Raw genomic sequence first — 11,350 nt, 5'->3', positions numbered from 1 at the left:
CAAACTTGTTCCCTCAACCAAGGATTGCTGCAAGGCACCCACCAAAAACCTGAAACTTAGGGCTCCTTTTACGAAGCCGCGTTAGCGGTTTTAGCGCACGCTAAACCCACTCTACGCGGCTAGAACTAATGCCAGCTCAATGCTGGCATTAGCATCTAGCGCGGCCGGAAGTTTAGCGTGCGCTATTAGGCGCGTTAAACCACTAACGGGTTGTTGTAAAAAGAGCCCTTAATTGCACCAAATAAAAATGGAACCCATTAGCTGTTGTAAACAAGTTAGGAAAAGGGAAAAAAAAAAAGAGTGAAACCACTAGCTATACAGCCTCTGAAATCCGCAAGATAAAAATCACCCGTATCCATCCACTTGTAAAGAAACAAAAAACATTACAGACACTAAAAAGAGAAAATAAAAGCCAATAACAGACCTACCTTAGGGAGCCACAGTTTGCTTAAAGTTTATTCACTGTTTTTAAAGTGTTTAGCAAAGTGCTTTCATATCATTTGAACCAACACTTTCTGCTACCTGATGCAATAATTATAAATTTTAAACCTTATAACAACCAGAAATATACATAAATGATTTGATGTAAAAAAAAAAATAAAATATGGCAACTTAACATTTTGTCTTGGTGCGTCTTCGCCATGAAGGCGAGATTTGTGTCCCTCCATTCTACATTACTTTAATATTGTTATTAAGACTGAAATTTTAAATCGTGATATCACGAAATCAAATGCTCATTGTTTTCTAAACAATGTACAAGAAGTTGACAGTATAGAGTTTTCTGTTTCACCCTGAGAGTCAAATGGGTATATAATTATTAAACACATTATAGTTAGGGTTTTCTTTTAAATAAGTCAGTTTCAGACAAACAAGAACAGTGAAAAAATATGTGCAAGGATGATTTACATATAATTATTTACAATGGGAAATATTATTACAAGCCTTTCTAGAGTTATCTTAAGTTTTAAAAAAAGTCACATTGAAAAGTCACATTCTGCTGATCAGAGAAAGAAATGTGTTTGACTGTATTGCATTCATTGAAAGACAACTGCCTTTTCCTCCCTTCCATCTGACATAGTAAACTTCATGAAATACCACCTCTAGACATGTTTCTGATTTTTCTGATTTGGTATTAACTTTTTTTTTTTTGCATATAGTAACAGGAGTTACTTTGGCTGGATTTTTCCCTGTGAAGTGAAATTACACATCTGTAACTTTACAAGAAAGAATGCCCTTTGGAAGAAATCAGTTTGAAATGGGCAAACTTTTTTCTCTAGTTAGTACCAAGTAGAAATGAAAGGTTTTCCTCTTTCTGTAAGGACTACACAATTTTGGGAATACACAGTGTCTTTCACGTTATAGCCTCAATTTTACAAAGCAGCTCAAATCTCCCTGAATGCATAATCCAGCACTAGTCCTTAAAAACAGACTATAGACCAGTCTATAGTCTGCAGAGTCCAGCCTGATGGCTCACACCAGTTCAATCCTTATGAAGGATGTGCAGAAGGTCTGGTATATGCAAGTCAATGTGCTCCAGTGCTGGATCCTGCTCCAGGCCATCCTGGAAAGAGGGAAGGGTGCTTTGAGGGGTATTTGAGAGCTTTGGAGGATGGGGGAGGAGGTGTCACATGATCCCAGTCAACTCTGAGATGGGAAGATGGATGCGTCCAGTGCATGGGGGACAAGGAGGCAAGGAAGTGAGGGCTAGATGTCTTTCATAAGTGAGTGGTGTAAAAAGCTGGGGCCCCATAAGTCTGTGAGCCCAGCACAAAAGGTGAGAGGACGGCAGCAGGATTGGGAAGGAAGGGCAGCTGGGTGGCGCATACTAATCCCCCGGGACCATGGCCAGGGTAAGCAGGATGGCCATGCATTGTGAGTGGGGTGCCCATGGGTGGTGAGTGACTGAGTGGGCTGAGGCCTCCACCAGGCAGGTGGCCACCCCCGGGGCCCCCACCTCCCCCACCTCCTGTGGGGGCACTGGTGTCAGCTCCTGGGTTTTGCTTCTTCCATTTGGTGCGACGATTCTGGAACCAGATTTTGACTTGAGTCTCAGTGAGGCTGAGGGACAGCGCCAGGTTCAAGCGCTCACACACTGATAGGTACCGTGTGGACTTGAACTTGTTCTCCAGTGCTACTAGCTGCTCGTAAGTGAAGGCAGTGCGGGCTCGCCGGGGCTTGCCTGACTTGGAGTCGGAGCCAGTGCGCTTCCGCTTGGGTTTAGGTTGCTGGCTCTGCCCAGGGGAGGTGGCAGCTGCTGCCACTGCTACTGCCTGCTGCTGTTGCAGAACTGGGGTACTGCCTCCAATTGAATTCCCCGTCTCACCGCCCTCCTGCTCCTTCCCTCGAGCTCCTCCACCTGGCTGCTCCTCTCCACCATCCTCCTCCTCTTCCTCCTCCTCCTCCTCGCTTCCTCCAGTTGGGCTGGGGCTCCTCTGGCTCAGCTCTTCCTCCTCCTCATGCTCATCCTCTCCAGTCTTGTATAGCTGTCTTTCCCCTACAAAGATACAGAACAGAGAATTATAGAATCAAATATTGCTGATCAATGGCTTTTTGCTTCCTTGCTGAAAAGCAGGAGGACTCCCAACCCAAAGATCTTAATTTGGGAACAGGCATAGCCAGGGTCAGCCAAAGGGTATCTATAACACCCTAGACCAGTGGTCCGAACCCTGTCCTGGAAGACCACCAGCCATTTGGTTTTTTGGGATAGATCTAATAAATATGTATGCGAGAGATTTGCATATAATGGAGATGATAGGCATGCAAATCTGCCCATGCATATTCATCACAGCTATCCTGAAAACCTGACTGGTTGGTGGTCCTCCAGGCAGGGTTAGGAACCTACTGCCCTAGACAAACCTTCAGCCATGCACTCCTCATACCCCAAAAGTGGCTCAAGCTCCTACCCCCTTGTCCAGCACCTCCTCTTCTGCTCCCTACCATTGTTTCCTCTAAGCCAGGGGTTCTCAGCCTAGTCCTCTGGACATGCCACGCCAGCAGATTTTCAGGACACCCGCGATGAATATACTGTACATGAGATAAATTTGCATGCACTTTCTCCATTACTGGACACTAATACAGTATATCATGCATATTCATTGGGGATATCTTAAAAACCAGGCTTGGTGTGTCTCGAGGACTGCTCTACGTCAAGCAGGAGTCCTCCACCTAAAGTCCTGCCAATGTGTGTCGATGGTGGGGGGATGCCTTTTCATTATCATATTTTCAATAGTGAAAGACAGGCAAAAATACAGGAGTCCAGGGAACCTGCCTGTCCTTAGCGATTGAAAACACAGCATTGAAGCACCACCCTCTCATTGGAAGCAATGCAGTTGGAGGGCACCTGCTCAGCTTAAAGGGAAACAGTGCTCTGTACTCTCCCCTCCCCCATAGCCAGGATCTCACCTGGCCCTATCTTCTGTCAGGTCCAGCATCTCTCTTTCTTCTCCTCCAGTTAGGCGTTTATTTCCTCATTCCCTCTCTACTCCCTTTAAACACTGCTACTTATTTCTATAGCACTATTAGATGTACGCAGTGCTATACATGTAACATTTAAGAAACAATCCCTGCTCGGTAGAGCTTGCAGTCTAATCAGGTAGCTAGAATCTCCCCTCCATATCTTTTTTTTTTTTTTTCAGTTATAGCAGGGGTGTCAAACTCAGGCCCACAGGCCAAAAATGGCCTGCAGGGTAATTAGATTTGGCCCGCGATTTGGCAGGAGATTTGGCCCTCTGTTCCTTCCCTCCCTCCATCCCGGCTTTCCGGTCTCATCTTCTAAGCAGCCTGCAGAAGATCGCCGGTCGGCTGTAGCGAACCTAACAGGCTGCCGTCAACCTCTGCAGCACATTCCCTCTGCCATGGACCTGTACATCAGAGGAGGGACAGGACCGCAGCAGAGGGAATGTGCTGTGGAGGCCGACAGCATCCTGCTAGGTTTTCTACAGCACCGGTAATCCTCTGCAGGCTGCTTTGAAGGTGAGATCGGGAAGCCAGAGGACACTAGAAAGAAGGCGGGCCCTGGTGTAAAGAAAGGGGAAAACATGCAGGCCATCGGGGGAAGGGGTGGCGGCAGCAGGCCCTGGTGTAGAAGTACACAGAGGGAGGTAAGGACTGAGGGGGGGGGGAAGAGAAGAAATAATGGGTCTAAAAATAGAGGAGAGGGCAAGAGATGGTGGACAATGGGATGGAGGGAGAGAAGTTGGACACAAGGGATGGTGTGGAGGGGAGGATAGAGATACTGGAAAGGAGGATAGTTAGGAAGAGAAAGGGAGAGATGGTGGACCAGGGGTGGCGGGAAAGGAGGGAGAGATGCTGGATGAAAGGGTAGTTGAGAAAAGGAGAGATGGTGGATCTGTGGATGGCGGGGTCCATCGCTGCAACTACGAGGATGGAGATGAAAAAAGGAAAAAATGCCAGACTTCCGGGGGAGGGAAGGGAAATGGAAGGGGAGGACTGAGATGGAAGATGGATGGCTAGCACAGAGAAAGAAGAAAATGACAAATGGGCAGTAGACCCTGGCAAGCGAGTTATCAGAAGACAACCAGAGCCTGGGATCAACAAAAGGTAGAAAAAATAATTTTATTTTCTGTTTTGTGATTACAATATGTCAGATTTGAAATGTGTATCCTGTCAGAGCTGGTGTTAGATAGCAAGTGTGAACTAGGACCTAAAAGAGAGAGGAAAAGTCTTTTTTTAATTTATTTTGTTTACATCAGAGAGCCGGCGTGGGGTTGGAGAGGTTGTAACCCTATACTTCTACTAAGGGGTCCTTTTATTAAGGTGCGCTAAATTGGTTAGTGTACCTTAATAAAAGGACCCCTAAGTATCTTTAAAAATTCAGCCTGCGACCTAGCCTATGTTTTAGATTTTGGCCACTTATGCAATTGATTTTGACACCCCTGAGTTATAGCATCTTCTCTTCCTTATCACCTCAGCTCCTTTTCTGATCCCTACCCTTTCAATATTTCCTCTCCAGGTTTTTTCCTACCCCACCCCCTCATAGCCAGCATCTTCCCTTCCAATCCTCCTTTAGGTTTAGCATTTCATCCCTGCCCCTCCGTCTAGCCTTTCCCTCTCTATCCTCCAGCAGGTCCAGCATCTTCCCTCACCCGATACTGCATCTCATTTCTACTTCCTCTTCCAACATTTCCTCCTATCCTAGCTCTCCTCCTCCACTTCTCCTACCTATCTTCCCTCAGGTCCAACATCTCCTCTCCTCTTCCTTCCTTTGGTCCGTTGTCTGGCATGCTACTCCTGCTTTCACCTTTTCACCTTTTCCCTGCGTAGGGCCTCCATGTAGAGGCCATCCTCAAGCGTTGTCACCTCCTATCATACACCAGATTAAAGATTTCCAGTCAGAGGCAGGAGGCACAGCCTCTACAGCACGACCCCCTGCCAGGATGAGAGGCAAGAGCGGGCTGAGTGTAGCAACGCTGGATACAGGACCGGGGAAATGCAGGGGAGAATAGATACTGCTCCCTTACCACCCTAGGTGGATTCTGGCCCTGGGCATAGGTAGGGTGTGGAGTTGTGAAATTAGTTGAAAATAGGTTCAGTTCCACTGTGCAACACTAGCACTAAAGGCTATCCTTGTGGCAAATGAGGGTGAATGAGGCGAAATGAGCTTCACTCTTTGAGCGCAAGACAGTTGGACAGCATGATCAGTTTGTATTGAAGCTTTGATGATCGTTTGGGAACGATTTTTGTATGGAAAGTCCAGCTCTTACCCAGAGCAAAAACAAGTTTCTGGAAATACTTGAGAGACTCATTTTGAGAAAAGTGGCTTCTGTCGTGAGCCTGTTGAAAACGTGGATCCCCCTCCCTCCCAAAGAAAATAGATTATTATCTACCCCGTTACCCTTTAATTCTCATATATTTGGAAAGGACTTCGGGAGCTTGTGCTCTAGCAGTACAAGAAATACAGGCCCTCGGCTCCATTATATCCCCCCTCACTTTTGGTGCTGAATTCAATGAAATACGGAAAATTGGCGATTAGAATGGCATCTGCTAAAGTGGTCACCCCCATTAAAACAAACATTTTATTTTAGGGCCAGCAACCATGAGACGGCTTCAGATTACTTTCACGAATGGAAGGATCAGGGTTTTCATATGGATGATAATTGAGCCTACATAGGAAGCATTTCCCCTGTAGAGACAAAATGGAAGGGAGGGGGGAGGTTTAGTTAGTACATCTGGCCCAATAGGTTTCACTCTTCAGCTAGGTTAAGAACATAATAATAGCCTTACTGGGTCAAACCGATGGTCCACCTAGCCCGGTATTCCGTCTTCACGGAGGCCAATCCAAGTCACAAGTGCCCGACAAAAGACCTAAATAGTAGCAGGTTCACACAGTTTCAGCAAGCAGTCCTGTTTTATCCTGATGAGTCCTAAAACTGCAAGCTTGTCTTTCTAGGGATTTTACAGGTAGCTAGGAATTTACTTTTACCTGTAGCCCTTACTTTTCTAGGTAAAATATAGCACTTCCTTTAAAATAGTTCCCCTACTTTTACTTGTGAAAGAACTGGTACCTTTCCACACTGCAAAGTAAAACTAATTTCTGGACAACTGTACCCTAACACCCTGAAGTTTGGCCACATGAATGGACTAACAAACTTTAAGAGTTAAAACCTGTATACAGAGTTGTTATTATATGGATTGCTAAGCACTGATGTATTTTAGATAGGAATAAGAAAAGAATGAAATATGCATGTCAGAAACAACATGGGTTTTTAAAAAGAGATTTACATGCTATTAGTACATGTTTGTATTTTTTTTTTTTTACCTACTCCAAAAATGGAACAGATAGAAAGTATTTTCTATAAATACACATATAGATATAAATATATATCTTTTTTTTTGCATAAATTGGTTCGTTAGATTACTTTTTAATAGTAACTTTATTTAATGTAGTTCTTTTAATTTTTTTCCTATTAGTAGTTTAAAAATATTTTATTACATGCAATCAAATAATTCTTTGGATTGGGCAGATACTAACTTAGACTTGTTTAATAATGTTTAATAATAATCAGCTAGTTAATTGAAGCTATAGGTTCCAATTAACTAACAAGGCAATGTTCCCATATTTAAAACCTTTTGGAAACTTTACACGATCATAATTGTATTATAAAACTTTTTCAGATTAGAAAGCTCACTAGATGTAGTGGGATTTTTATAACACTGTGTACTTTATATTGTCGCAAATGTATTCTTTCCTTACCAAGTGTTTATTTTTTATTTCATACAGTTTGGAGCTTATAGGATCAGAAAAAAAATAATTCTAAAAGAGTGAATTAACATATACAATTATATATCCGGAGCATGAATTTATAGAATTGTAGCAGTAGAAGAATGAGGACTGATTTTAGTGTGTGTGAGCACCTGTGTGTTTAAATATGTGCATACATACATATGTGTGTTATTTTAGTTTATCAATGTCGATGCAAAATATGGTTTTGACGGGAAAATAAAAAATAAAGCCACGCGTGTTTATAAACACTGGAGCTGTACTTTTCTGATTACAGGATTATTTACATGTGTATGGCAGGTAAACACAGATTTATTTTATGAGCTAGATTAGAATTTGACAACAGGTGTCTCTTTTTCCCTGTTTGGTAACATTTTTAAAACGCCCAGGGAGGGCGTAATTTGTTTTCTTGACGGTTTGCAATGACTTTTTAAATTATTATACTTTAAAAAAAAAAGTTTGTTACTAAATTGAGTCAACCCGATACCCTTCTTCTGTTCTTACAAGAGCCAGAATAACTGCGATTTCAATTATTACAAATATGTTTCCCCTGTTTTTAACCGTAATGAAATCTAAGTAAATGATTAGATTGAGGGAAGGATCAATGCATGAGATACATAATCTAATACAGTGTACTGGAAAAGCGAATTTGACACGCGTCCTAATTTGCATGAATGCCACAGAAATATTAAAAAGCAGATTATCTGTTTGGAGGTTTTGTGTAGTGTAGAACTATGGAAGACGGACTCTTTTCTCTTCCCTATATGTCTGCCGTCTTTTTCGATGACAGAAGTTAACTGTGACAGAAGTGGCTGTAGTTTAGAAATAATATGGCTTTAGAGTCCCGCCACAAATTCTATGTGGTGTTCTGTTAATGTTAAATGTTGCTTTGGAGCTAGTGATTAGGTTAACAGACACATACTTTTCCTTAGGCTAAATAGATAAAAACTAAGGGGTCCTCTCTTAAATTGTCTGTGTCCCCCATCAACATGATTTGTTGATCTATTGCCTGTTTTGTTTTTCAGGACTTAATCCCTAATAAGGAAATACCATTTTATTAAAGAGACTGCCAACATTTTCGGAGTACTGTACTGTAGTTATTGTCTCAAAACTCGGAAGCCCCTTCATCTTTTAGATATTTTAAAGCGGTATTTCAACTCCTTTCCTGGAAGTGGCAAAAATCCTCCAGGCCCATAGGATTAGTAGCTAGAAAGTTGGAATATTTTGGATCAAATGAAAAAGCAATCTCCAGCTTTGGGTCGAATGCAATTCACGATCAATAGCGAGCCCTAATAAGTGTAATAGGTTTTAATCGAGTAATTATCCGAATTTTGACCCTATAATTTAGATGTTAGAAGAGAGTTTGCAAGCTGCCTGAAAGAGATATGCACAACTCGATAATAGGATATCGACCCGGTCAGTCCTACATGCCACTCTGGGGCGATTTTCCCCATTATCCAGCCTCTTTACGCTGCTAAGCACATTTTGCCTTAAATGTAATCGAAGGAATTTAATTGTTTTTGCAGAGATAACCAGCATTTTGTCACAATTAGTCTGATTTGTCCTAAAAAAGCCAAGGGGAGAGAGAAAATTGAATCTGTCGCCCAGAGCAACCTGCGGCTGCCAGGAGAGATGTCTTTGAGGACTGTCTTTTTTTTTTTTTTTTTTTTTTAAGAACATGCATAAAGTCATAAAACAGGCTTAAATCCGGGAAGATTCTCTCCAAGAGGAGGTTTATGGCTTAAGGGTGTCCTGGAAATCAGTGCTAATAAATGGGCCTCTTCTTTCACTGCTTCCGAATGGCCTGTGGCAATTTCTGCTTGCTACAGCTCCAATCCATTCATCACATTTGTTGGAAGACTGAGTATTATATAATCATACTGCTCGCTCTTTATAAAACAAACACCCCATGACGTTGAAAATACGCAATATTATTTATAACCTATAAAAATACTGTTCAACCAATGGTGTGTGTGCCTATGCGTACATTCTGTGGGCAATTCACTGAAAAATGCAGAAAAGTAAATTAATGATGTCAAAATATCATATTTCCAACTTTCAAGCTTCTCCTCTGTGTCTGATTGTAAACATGAAATGAACGTGTATGTTTTGCATCTATCTGTCTATAGGATGTGTGTGTATATGTATGTATACGTGCAATTTTAATGTCATAGTAATGTTTGCTTATTGTCAAAAATAATATCACTTGACATGTTTACTACTGATCTTGGCCTTGCGTGCAGAATGTTTTTTTAAACATTTTTTCCCCCCAGTAAAATGCATGGAATGGTTTAGTGTCGGGCCTAACTTCTAATAAGCAAGCAAGAAGTTAGGGAATGACGGTTTACTATTTCCAGACTAAAGAGCAGATCATTTGGGAATCTCTTATAAATGTTGCTCCCTTGCACAATAACTCTTTTAATTGTAATTATACAGCACTTATCCACATGCATATTAGTTCATGATTAAACTGACTTCGAATTAGTGAATCTACAAGGGAAATCTTTAATTAGGCCAGAAGTACCAAAGGGAATCTCCCCTCCCCACCTAATGTCAATGGGAAAATGCTCCAGTGCATTTGTCTATAAACAGCCAAACACAACTACACGCTCACACGGGGCAACCTCGTTCACTACATGTAGGAGAGAATTTTTTGTTGTTGTTTTTTTTTTTTTTTAAGATTATGTTCTCGATCACATTCGTATTCTTAGTGGCTGATGAAGCAGATGGTCAAATGCTGTGGCATCCAATATTTTCGTTAATGATTATTTGGGAAGAGAAGTTCTTCCATAGCTTGTTTTGCATTACAAAGATAGCTGACGGGAATCGCTCATGGTCTGTACAAGGTTAAGCGACTTCCTTTTCGAATGCCAATGCCCATCCGCCGGGCTATTCTCCGCCAACATCCCACCCCCAAAGCATACTTACTGATCACATCCGTGGACTTTTTGCACGCATCCAAATCTTCGATGATAGCCTTGGGATGCGCCAGCTCCGTCCTCGAGTCCTCGGGCTTCCCCTCGCTCCCTAGAAGGAAGTCGCCGGCCGCTTTGTACGCCATCGACGAGCGCCTCTTTCTGCTGTTGAATTTGTTGGGGTCCAGAATGTCCAGCACGGAGAACGAGGTGGTCCTGTGCACGGGCGCCGCCGCCGCCGCCCCCCCCTCCGGCCCGGGAGTGTTGCTCCGCTGGCTGTCCCCCGGCCGCTCTCGGTTGGCGGGGCAGGGGTAGGCGGGCAGCTCCCCGCGGCTCTCCATGCCCTCCCTGGGCATGGCGCACGACATCGGCTCCAGCAGGATCCCGGGCTGCGCTGCCGGGACCGAGCCGTCTCCCACCTGCACCTTGTCTCTGCTCGCGTTCATGACTCTTTAAATAGCCCTTTCCGATGACAGCTCCCCCCCTCCCCCCCCCCTCTTTCGCTCCCGCCAAACTTCCTTTTCTCCTCTCTTTTAACTTCAACTCCCGCGCCGCCGCATAGGGTCGCGTTCGGCGGCTCCGAGAGCTTTTACGTCCCCTCGCGCCAAAACGCCCAGGCGCTCCGAGCACGCGCCAGGAAGAAGAAGTCCCGCCGCGGTGCCGCTTCTCAGCGCGGAAGAAGCCGGCGCTTTTCCGACCCCTTTTCCTCCTCGCCGGGACTCCCTAGACGCCGATGTCCCCCCCCCCACTCGCATCCGCCCGCTCGGGTCTTATTTATGCATTCCTACTTAGCGGCGGATCGTAATTGGCTACAAATTAATTCCTCGGCCCCCTAATGGTTTGTAGTCTCCACAAGCGACGAGAGAGGGAGATGCTGCCGCCTGCGTGATATACTCGGCTGTCAGCTCTGTCTCAGCACACCTCCACTCATCTGGAAAGCATCTAAATAGCCTTATTTGGAGAAAGTGGGAGGTGATCACGGGCTCTTTTAAATAATTGCGGGATCGATAGGAAGAAGATAACGCAGCACAAGGGGAACTTTTGGAGGTGTCCTTTCCCCGAGGTGGAGAGAGGACGGGAAAGATGAAGAACTCGGTGGTTTTGCGGGTTTGGGAGGGGGGCTAGAGGTGGACGACTGCTGCTCTCAGCTGAGCCCACCGCAGCCCTATTTCGGCTGTTCCCCCTAAATTAATCA

The 11,350-nt window shown here is 44.1% G+C and overlaps 1 protein-coding gene across 1 annotated transcript; it reads right to left on the bottom strand.

Annotated features, from left to right (window-relative positions):
* Positions 1–609: 609 nt before the first annotated feature.
* On the bottom strand, positions 610–10,601 carry NKX1-1 (NK1 homeobox 1). The gene is made up of 2 exons (XM_033932172.1): positions 10,169–10,601; positions 610–2,494 (listed from the first exon to the last, which is right to left on the bottom strand). The coding sequence occupies exons 1-2, from the start codon at positions 10,599–10,601 to the stop codon at positions 1,716–1,718; spliced, it is 1,212 nt and encodes a 403-aa protein (XP_033788063.1). The 3' UTR covers positions 610–1,715.
* Between the last annotated feature and the right edge of the window lie 749 nt (positions 10,602–11,350).

Source organism: Geotrypetes seraphini, chromosome 1 (genome assembly GCF_902459505.1).
Source record: "Geotrypetes seraphini chromosome 1, aGeoSer1.1, whole genome shotgun sequence".
Classification (NCBI taxonomy): Eukaryota; Metazoa; Chordata; class Amphibia; order Gymnophiona; family Dermophiidae; genus Geotrypetes; species Geotrypetes seraphini.
Note: the sequence above shows the minus strand (reverse complement) of the source record. Positions and strands in the feature narration are given on the sequence as shown.